Consider the following 11,121-nt stretch of genomic DNA (forward strand, 5'->3'; position numbering starts at 1 on the left):
TATTATCTTTAATTTCTTTTTAAAAATAAATTAAAGAAAAAAGGGTTTGGAAGGTGAAAAGATTAAGGTTAAAGGATGTGGGTGCAGTTAGGATGTCTTTTCTGGTCCCAAAATTACATGACGGCTTATCACAAAGTTAATAGCCCATCACATTTCATCGTCGCCTTAAGGCAGAATGTTGCCCTATTTTTAGGTCATCTGACAACCAGGTGTGACAACTTATCACAAGTATGATAGCTTATCAGCCTTGGTCATCAGCTCTATCTAGATTATACATTAGCATTGGCTCAACTGACGAGCTCAACTGACGCCTTATCACGAGTGTGACTACTTATCAGCTCTAGTCATCACCTTTATCCAGAATGCTGCACATTTTTTTCTCAAAGTTGATGACATCAAGTAATGCATCGTCAACTGGATGATAAGCCATTATCTTTGGTCGTCATTTAACCTTTGCTGACTACATCAATTTCACCTTAACCCCTGTACACCTAAACAGCTTATTACAATCACCATTTTAAGAACAAAATATACGAACTTACAACATAAAAGTTTGGGTTGCCTCCCAATAGCACCTGATTTTTTATTATGGCATGACTTAGTTATCTTGACTACTCATAATTCATCGAGATACATAGTGGATACTAGCTTTGCATTATCGTTTGGACAAACATAGATCTTGACTCTTTTCCCATTAACTATGAGCAGACTTCCATATTTACCTTTGAGTTCCACCACAATTGATGGAAAAACTTCACTTACTTTGAACGGCCTAGACCATCTTGACTTTAACTTTCCCGAAAAGAGTTTAAGCTGAGAGTTGAACAACAAAAACCAATCACCATTTTTAAAATCTCACTTCACTATTCTTCAATCATGGTAATTCTTCATCCTTTGTTTGTACAAATCTGCTCTTTCATAGGCTCTAAGACAGAATTTATCCATTTCATTTAGTTACCCCAATCTTAACTCGGCTGCTTCTTTGTATTTTATGTTCAGTCATTTGAGAGCCCACAAGGCCTTGTGCTCTAATTCGACCAGAAGACGACACGCTTTACCGTAGACCAGCTCATATGGTGACATCCCAATAGGTGTCTTGAAAGAAGTTTGATATGCCAATAAGGAATCATCGAGATTTTGACACCAATCTTTTCGGCTCGCATTCACCATTATAGCAAAAATTGCTTTTATCTCTCGATTCAAAACTTCCACTTTCCCATTGGTTTGTGGGTGATATGGAGTAGTAACCTTATGCTTCTTCACATTGTGTTTCAACAAAGCAGCCTAGAATGTTTTGTTGCAGAAGTGCGACCCCCATCGCTAATAATATTCCTTGGCACTCCAAAACGAGATAAAATATTACTTTTCACAAAAGCCACCACTCTCTTACCTTCGTTATTGGCCAAAGCAACTTCTTTAACCCATTAGGACACATAGACCATAGCTACTAAGATATATATTAGTCTATAGGATCTCACAAATGGCCCCATGAAATCAATACCCCAAACGTCAAATAGTTCAACTTCCAACATCTTCGCCATGGGCATCTCATAGTGCTTCGCTATTGACCTTTCTCTCTTACATTGGTAGTATTTCCTCACAAACTCATATGCATATTTGAATAGGGTAAACCAATAGTAGCCACTCTACAACAACTTTCTTACAGTATGATCACCTTCATGGTGACCTCCGATCGGAGAAGCGAACAAGCTTCAAGAATACCCAGTATGTCCACCCTCGGGATACACCGCCTTATAATATTATCCGCACACCTCCAAAATAAATATGGCTCATCCCAGAAGTATTGTGTAACATCATGAAGAAATTTATTTTTTTGGTGAAAAGGATTCTCTGGGATAATTTCACTCACCACATAATTTGCAAAGTCTGCGTACCAAGGTACTCGTTCGAGCATAACAACGAAGATTTTCTCACCCAAAAATTTATCATCAATTTTGATCTCATCCTTGACTGCTTGATCTCTCTCAAGTTTAGACAGGTGATCCACAACATGATTTGGACATCATTTTTTTATCTTTGACGTCAAAGTAAAACTCTTGAAACAACAACACCCACTCGACTAGCCTTGGCTTTGCATCATTATTTTCCATCAAATACCTCAAAACTGCATAGTGTGTATGCACTACCACTTTAGTCCCCAATTAGTAAGCATGAAACTTCTCAAATGCATAAACCACCACAAGAAGTTCCTGCTAAGTCATAGTGTAATTCTTCTGGGACCCATTCAATGCCTTGCTTGCATAGAAAATGGGATGAAACAACTTATATTTATTTTGTCTAAGCACATTCCCAAACACTAATCCTCTTGCATCACCCATGATTTTGAATGGTTTTGACCAATCTGGTGCAACAATGATTGGTGCAGCATCTAGCTTCTCCTTATGGCAATCAAATGCCTTCTTGTACTTATCATAAAATATGAACTTGGTCTCCTTCTCTAAAAGCTTGCACATTGGGTTTGTTTTGGAGAAGTCTTCTATAAATCTCTATTGAATCCTACATGACCAAGGAAACTTCGTACTCTCTTTACTGAGATTGGGGGTGGTAGTTTCTCAATAACATTGATTTTGGCTCGGTCAACTTTGATTCCCTTAGCTGAAATTTTTAGACTAAGGACAATGCCCTCCTTGACCATAAAGTGGCATTTCTCCCGGTTTGACACCAAATTGAACTCCTCGCATATTTGTAATACTCTACTCAGATTAACAAAACACAACTTAAAAGAATCACCTACAACTAAGAAGTCATCCATAAATACCTCCAAAGTGTCCTCCACCATATCAGAAAAGATAGACATCATGCACCATTGAAAAGCGGCAGGTGCATTACACAAACCAAATGATATCTGTTTGAAAGCAAACGTCCTATATGGGCAAGTGAAATTCATCTTCTCCTAATTCTCTAGAGTAATAGAAATCTAGCTGTAATCCGAATATCCGTCCAAGATATAATTCCAACCTCTTCCCACAAACCGATCAAGCATTTGATCCATAAAAGGCATCGGCAAGTGGTCCTTCTGAATCCATTAGTTGAGCTTATGATAGTCCATGCAAAATCTCCACCCTATAACCGGCCTGAGTGGAATCAACTCATTCTTTTCATTTGCCACTACAGTCATGCCTCTTTTCTTGGGCCCATAATATACGGGGCTTACCCATTTACTAGCTGCGTTGGGATATACAGCTCCTACATCAAGCCATTTAATTATGTCCTTCTTAACCACTTCTTTCTTTGATTGATTAAGGCGACGTTGGTGCTCAATGGATGGGGTGCAATCCTCCTCAAGCTGATTTTTTTGAGTGCAAATACCGGGAAAAATACACATGATATCAACAATAGTCCAACCAATAACCCTTTTATATCATCTAAGTACAAAGATAAGTGCCTCAACCTAGTGCTCACCCAAATCTGCAGCAATAATCATAGGTAAAGTGTTTCCACTTCCCAAAAACACATACCATAAATGTCCTGACAATTTTTTCAACTCCAACACCAGTGGCTCTTCGATATATGGCTTAACCGATGGTGTTGGTGATTTTTCAGGTCCAAATCCAGCTTTTTAGGAGCGTATGAATACAATCCCATTCCCATCAGAGCATAGACTATTTTTTATATTCTTCAATACCTTCGCTATCAAAGATCATTAAGACTGTAGCTAAAGGTTCAATAACAAACTTATCCTCTATTGGCACTTCTGTCTTATCCTCATAATAAACATCAATAATAGAGAGTACACTCATCTCTTTCGGTTGCCTCATAGACTGGGACACATCAAAATGAACTCCCTCTTCATTAAGCCTGAACAACAGCTTCTTATCCCACAAATCAATAAGCATACTTTTGGTTGTAAGGAAAGGTCTACCCAAGATAATGGGTACCTCAAAATCCAACTCGCAATCCAGAATGACAAAATCAACAACAAATATAAAGCTATCCACCTTTAGAATAACGTCATATAATATCCCCATTGAATGCTTCGCCGACCTGTCTGCCATTACTAATTGAATATTTGTGGGCATGGGATCTCCTAAACCCAACTTTTTGTACACAACAAGGGGCATCAAGTTAATATTTTCTCTCAAATCGCATAATGCCTTAGCAAAATCAAGAGACCCAATGATGCAAGGGATAGTGAATGCTCCTAGGTCTGCTTTCTTTTGCACCAAGGACCTTGTTGAAATGTCACTACAATGGTGAATATTATCCACTAGTTCATCATTCACCGTTCTCTTCTTCATCATAAGGTCTTTCATAAATTAGCATGCTCGAGCATCTGCTCTAATGCCTCAACTAAGGGTACATTCACTATTAACTACTTCAACATTGCCATAATTTTACTAAACATTATGTCATCCACCTTTTTTTCAATCAATGGGGAAAGAGTGGCGGTGGTTTTGGCAGAGTGGTAACCATCACCTCCTTTTTCTGTGACTTTTTTTTTTCAAATCATCAACCTACTGATCGTTGGATGTGCCTGAAAACCATCTAGCTTCTCAAACTCCACTGGACAAATTTCATTATCTTATTCACTATCTTTAATCACATCATTAATCATAACTTTGCCCACTGAAGGGCCAGGTAATAGTTTACCACTGCGAGTGGTAATTTCCATGAAAGAGCCATCATTTTGAGGATTTTACACTGTGTCTCAGCAAGGTACCTCTCTTTCTTTGATTAAGTGCTGCTGAGAGTTGGCTTATCTACTGCTCCAATTGTTTGATAGAAGTTGAAGGCGAATTTACTAGCTGACTCATGGTGGATAAGTCACTCTTTATCATTGTTACCCCAATATTGGTCACCTCAACTCCCTTTAATAGCTTTTCCATGTCCTCCACGTACATTTTGCCTAAACTGGTAGCAGCATTATCCCAATTTCCAGGGTTACATATAGTCCACTCCTGTCATTCTTATTCTTCTAACTTCTTTTCTTTCTATCCTTGCAACCAGCTTTGTCATAGTAGTTTTGACCATGATTTCCTTGGCTATTGCCTTAGAAACCCCTTGATTATTTAGATAGTTATCCTTCTCCTCTGAATCTAAATCATCTCTGCTCTGTGACCCAATAGACTTCACCTTCTTAGTTTTCCTAGATAATAGATATTGTGTAAGTAGATCCATCTAGGTTTTCATGTGTTCCATGTCTTGGTGACATTCTTCCTCTCTCTGGCATTGATTTCCAGTCATTCAACTAGCTATGATAGAGCCTGCTACCTTAGAATCCTTTATATGCTAAGCTCTACTATATTTGGTCATCCTATCAAGAATTTTAGAAGCTTTTGGAGAGGTAAGATCCATAGATGCTCATCCTGCAGCATTATCGACAATCAATTTCATAATAAAATTCAAGGATCTATACAGAGTGTCTATCAAATACACATTAGTCATTTTATGATTAGAAAACTACATCAACTTCTTCTTGAGCCTCTCCCAAGTCTCACGAATAGATTCAGTTAAGATCTTTCTAAAATTATTGATCTCGTCCCTCAACAGTAACATCCTGGACGGCGGAAAGAACATTTCTAGGAAAGCTTCTTTCAACTGCCTCCAATTTTTTATAGAATCAGGTGTCAACCTATTAAGCCATACTGTTGCCTCCCCAGATAGAGACAACAGGAATAGGCACAGTAGGATAACATTCTACCCCACTCCTGGTTTATCAAAGGACTTGCAAATAGTGTCAAAATTCACTAAATGCATATTTAGATCATCACCTAGAAGTCTTCCAAATAGCCCATTCAGATGAAGTAGTTAAATCATGGTGCTCGTGACGTTGAACTTAGATCTGGGTGCCAAAGGTAGAGGAATAATAGCTCCAGTTGCACCTGCTCTATTCATCTCGTCCTCATCCTCCTCAAGATTAAATTACACAGGCTTCTGATATTGTCTGGCTTTGAAAGGACAATTTTTATTCACATTATGGTTTGCAGGTGCGGCTATATTCTCCGCACGCCTTTGATTAGCAGGATCAAAGAAATAATTATCTCCCAAGTCCTTGTCATCTGGATTAGGAAGATGCATTGGTTGACTATCATTTTGTTAATTCGGTTGAGACCTAGTCAGGGCAGCTAGTTTATTTGCTTCTTGTTGATTTGCCATTCTACCAATCAACTATGGTTCTAGATTAAAAGCTAATAGTGGTTCCCCTAACCTTCTAGTTCGTGGTAATACAACACATAATCCATATAAACCAAAAATAATAAATAAACATAAAATTTAGAAAACTTTAACTATGAGTCAATGATCATAAATGTACTGAATTGATGATCTTATTCCCTGAAAATGGTGCCAAAATTTAATACTCCCAAATTACACATCTCTTACGAGAGAGTAAGCAGTTGTTTTCAAATATATAACCCAACTATGTTGGGGTCGAATCCCATAGGGAATATGGTTTTAATTTAAGTTATTCGTGAGTCAACCGACTAATAGTTAATAGTTTCCTTTAAATGGGGGTTTCAGTGATTAAACAAAAGTTTTTGTTCACTTCAATTCAATAACTTGCAACTATTCTTTCAATATTTCAAATCAATATTATGGGAAAACCAGAGTTGCATTCACTGAGTAATGTTACTAGATATACACTAGTTATGGCTCAAGATTCTTAGGAAATGCAGGAATAACAGACTATCAGTATCAAAGAACTATCTAAATATCTCTCGACCTATTTAGACATTCAATTACCTAATTCATTCAAACTTAGGATATTCGTATACTTAATCAGATTTTATCTCGAGTTAATTAACCTTGTAAAGTGTTAACCATTAAATGAAAGTTTAACACTCCTAAGTCCCCGTTGATAATTCACTTCCTATTAGATTGATATTACTTTAATAAAACCGATAATTAGGCCTAGCCTATTGTTTGCAACTAATAGACATCATGCATAATAGAAGAATTATCAATAATTTCCTAATGTCTTGAGAATCTTGATCAACTAATGACTTTACAAGACCAAACTCATAGATCCCACAACTCGGGTTAAGAGTATTAGCTACTTATGATATAAAAATCAACAACATTTATTGAATTCATAATTCAATAGTTGTTAACTTACAAATGATGAAGATATATGATTGTTCTTACTTCTAAATCACAAGATAATTCTCAAAACCATAATAATAATCCCAAAACCTTAATTCAAAAATATAGAGAAAACTATTAAAAAGATGTTGTTTTACGTAAGTTTCAAGATGTTGATGAAAATGAAAAACTTTTCCTTAAATACTCAAGCTAATTTTGGAGTCAAATTTCAAATCTCAGATTTTTTCGCACATAGCGGACGACATCCTTTGATGGATTATCAAGAAGTTAATGACTTATCTGGTTAAGTCGTCAACTCTTCACTTTAGCTCCTACGCACTGTCTTCAGCCAACGAATTCTTTGACGTCTTATCACAAAGTTGATGACTTATTAGACAAGTCATCAACTATATATTTCATATCTACTTTCTCAAAATCCGTCCTTCTTGACGTAGTAGTCATTGGTTTTCATGCATCTTGACCTACCTGCAATATCATATAGAATATAATCAAAAACGACAAAAGTTACTTAGGAATTTACAATTATTATGAGTTAAAAGACTTAAATGGGTTAGCATAAAGATCTCACATCAATAAACAATATCCTGTACTCCTTCGGGAGGAGAGGGAGGTACATCATCATTAACCCATTCAGGAATATCATTTTTTTTCTATTCCATCATCCTACTAGGTGTTTGTAGGATCCTCTATGGATTCGGATTTACTGGGAATAAGGGTTTTCCTCTACTCTATGTGTTACGCATACATTGGCATATACCTAACTAAGAATAAAAAACAAAAACAAAAAAATCCAAAAGCTGCAAGAACTTTGATTCACAAATTAGCAACGTGTTCCCCGCCAATGGCTCTAAAATTTTGTGATGTCAAAACTACACCTCCACTCTGGAGATGATACGGACGCTACCAAATATAGTAACCCAACAAAGGTTGGGGTTGAATTGCAAAAGAATGCATGGAATCGTGGTGCTCAACTGTTATAATCAATAGGTGGAACTAAAAAAGTAAAGGGATGTTTTGAATAGCAATATTCAACAAGTGGCGAATATCAACTTCAGTTGTAATCAGTCATAAGTGAATGCTAGGATTATGTCCTACCTTGGATTCTCAACTCTGTAGGCTTATCATTCTTTATCAAACCAACCCGATACCTTGCATGCAAAATCTATAAGTTATATACCTTTTATAGTCTTTTGGATGAACACAAGGATTTCACCCTTTACCTTTTGAGTTTTAGGATGTCTCCTTACTAACCCTTATCTTGATCCCAGTTATCTATTTCCTTTTGATTCTCTATTTATTATATGAAATCAAACCATCTTACTTAGATAAAACCTAGTAGAGTGGATCGATAGTTGAACTCCAAATTACTGTTGACAATATATTTTCCTAATCACTACTCCTCTTTTGGAGTGAGTAGAAATAACCTAGGTGAGATCCTAGCATGTGAACCCTTTAAGAAATCTATTAAAGTGAAGATAATAAACTGCATGCTTGGGTATCAGTTCAAATCAAAAATTACACTTCCCCTGCTTTGTCAATCTGGCAGGGTTTCCACAACCTTAGCTAAGGGTTTTTAGCCACTCATGCTTGTGAATTAATCAACAAAATTCATGATTGAAAGCATAGGATGAAATCACAATAATAAGAAGTCAGCTCAAAGCCATAACTGAACTAAGCATCTGAAGTCAATACAAGAGAATTCCAAAACTAAAATCGAATCTCAAAATCAAAATATGTTTATAAGTATCAAGAGTGTGTAACTTCTACAAAAGAACACATAAAGGGTATTTATAGTACATGAGGAAACACTAAAACTAAATCATAAATGAAATAGAAGACCAAAGGGTCAGTGGCGACATGTGGTCATCACATGTGCCCTGGCCTTGGGCGTATATGGTACATGTGGTCTGTAGGTTGGGCGCATGTAGTGAACGCATGAGCTCGGACAAAAATTTCCTACAGGTTAGCTCTTGGGATTTTGAACTTAGACACATACTTTGACCACATGCAGTTCACATGTGCTACATGCGGTCCACATGTTGACTAAGCATGTGTCGGAAGTTATTTTTCAGCTTTTCTTCTATTCTCGCACATATTTTAGTCACAAATAATCCAAAAAGTTTCATGAACATCTATTAGTGATCACATAAGTATCCAAAAACACCTTTTTCATATTTTTCTCAAACTTAGTATCCAAAACATGATTTCTAGCTAAACATACCCAAAATGCATCATATTTAACAAAAAACCTCAGAAACTTGCATAGTTTCTTCATTTTAAGCATTGAAAGAGCTATACTTCTATAGAACATCAACATGCAAGGCACTGCAATACTTTGACAAGTAAGATAAGTCTGCAAAGTTAAGAAGTCAGGGGGAACACAATCCTAGTAATCGTCTTATATTGACAACAACCCCACTTTTGTAAGTATCATTACTATTACAATAGTTCTTACACCCCCTATTAACTTCCTATACTTTCCAACTACATCAACATGCTCATGATAGACTTTTGTCGTATTCCCTATTGAATCATCCCCAACCTTATTGGATTCTATATTTGACAAACGACCGTGTTATTAATTTTAGGAGCTATTATTTGGGCGACATCAAAGTTTATCATCGTTGTTAAGGAATACAATTATAGATTAATTGATTGAGTTTATTGAGGTTGTTGGTTTTTAATTTTCTATTATTTGTAAGGTATACATAGGTATATGCCCCATAATCAGAGTCAAAGTTAGTGTTTTATTATTTCTTGGGTAAACACTGTTCTATGCATAGTACTCAAATTTAAGGCAATCCTCAATTCTAATTTAATCCTGATATTGAATGAAACTTACAACAAAATCATAAGATGTAAAGAGAAGAAGAGAATGAGCATAATTAATTATCTAGCTGCATTGAATAAGCCACCTCCATATGACATTCAAGTAACAACCATGCAAACTACTGTTTGATTAATAACTAAAGAAAATGTAAGGTTGACACTTGATCGAATAGCCAAAGAAAGGGCTATATAGCTAGAAGAAGATTTTTGACCAATACTCAATAGGGACAAACTTAGAAATAATAGAGTACAACAACCTATATATCATTATGTACCAATTTATTATGATCAGAAAAAGATTTATGGTATATTTAATCGATTGAGATAGGAGCTATCATTCCTCCAGAGTTGCCCTAAGGAATGAAATTTGACATTATAAGTGCAATGATTTAGTTACCTAATCTGAAGAGTGTGTTTGCTAGTTTACCTACTAATGATGCAAACATGCATATTATGAACTTTATGAGGATTTTTCACTTCATAAAATCAATCAAGGTTGAGTCAGTATGCTTTGTAGGTCATGTTGTTCCCATTTTTTCTCATAGGTGAAGTGACATTATGGCTAGGAAAGCTACATCATGGGTACATTACCACTTAGAATGAGTAACACAATTCTTAGACCAATTTTTCCTACCATTTAGAATGCTACAGTAGAAGAATAAGATTTATAAATTCATATAATTACATTTAGAGACAATGTATGAGACATGGTTGAAGTTCAAAAAGAAGCTAATGAATATTCCCAATCATAAAATTTTAGGAAAGTACTTGCTGAAGATATTCTATTGAGCCTTAAATGCAAATATAAAGGCTATGACTGATATTACTGGTGGGGACTTTTTGAGCCTTCATTAGGAATAGGTTGCAAAAATCTTAGACTGAATCACTAAAACAAACCGAGGGTGCCATACTCGGGAGTCGGATATGCCAATTGATACTAATGCAATTATTATTTCCAGTGATTAGAGATCCCTAGATAAGATAGTGGCTCAAGAGGTAGCACAACTGAGGACTAATACTAGGTTCCTGAATATGCAATTTATGGCCATTGAAGTAGAAAAGGTTAATACAGTAGGTGTGCGAGGATAATCCTAGACATATGAGTCTAACTCTAAGAAGGAAGCAAAGTACTTTGATAGAGAGATGGAAGATTTTTGAGAAAAGGGCCAAGGGTCTAACCAAGTTACTTAGAACTTGAGGCACTAGAATAAAGGTTGGAACTACTATGGA

At 36.1% G+C, this 11,121-nt stretch overlaps 1 protein-coding gene across 1 annotated transcript; it reads right to left on the minus strand.

Annotated features, from left to right (window-relative positions):
• Positions 1–999: 999 nt before the first annotated feature.
• Positions 1,000–4,274, minus strand: LOC124889704. Its single transcript, XM_047401687.1, has 4 exons — positions 3,647–4,274; positions 3,480–3,535; positions 3,176–3,307; positions 1,000–1,284 (listed from the first exon to the last, which is right to left on the minus strand). The coding sequence occupies exons 1-4, from the start codon at positions 4,272–4,274 to the stop codon at positions 1,000–1,002; spliced, it is 1,101 nt and encodes a 366-aa protein (XP_047257643.1).
• Positions 4,275–11,121: the final 6,847 nt, after the last annotated feature.

The sequence above is a fragment of the Capsicum annuum genome, chromosome 12 (genome assembly GCF_002878395.1).
Source record: "Capsicum annuum cultivar UCD-10X-F1 chromosome 12, UCD10Xv1.1, whole genome shotgun sequence".
NCBI lineage: Eukaryota > Viridiplantae > Streptophyta > Magnoliopsida > Solanales > Solanaceae > Capsicum > Capsicum annuum.

What these genes read in the sequence shown, in the direction of transcription:
- LOC124889704 (XM_047401687.1), bottom strand. Translation starts at nt 4,274, where the DNA reads ATGAAAGACCTTATGATGAAGAAGAGAACGGTGAATGATGAACTAGTG. An exon ending in AATGATCTTTGATAGCGAAG is followed by an intron (nt 3,536 to 3,646) that starts GTATTGAAGAAT and finishes CCATCGGTTAAG; the next exon opens with CCATATATCGAAGAGCCACT. An exon ending in AAATTGTCAGGACATTTATG is followed by an intron (nt 3,308 to 3,479) that starts GTATGTGTTTTT and finishes CAAAAAAATCAG; the next exon opens with CTTGAGGAGGATTGCACCCC.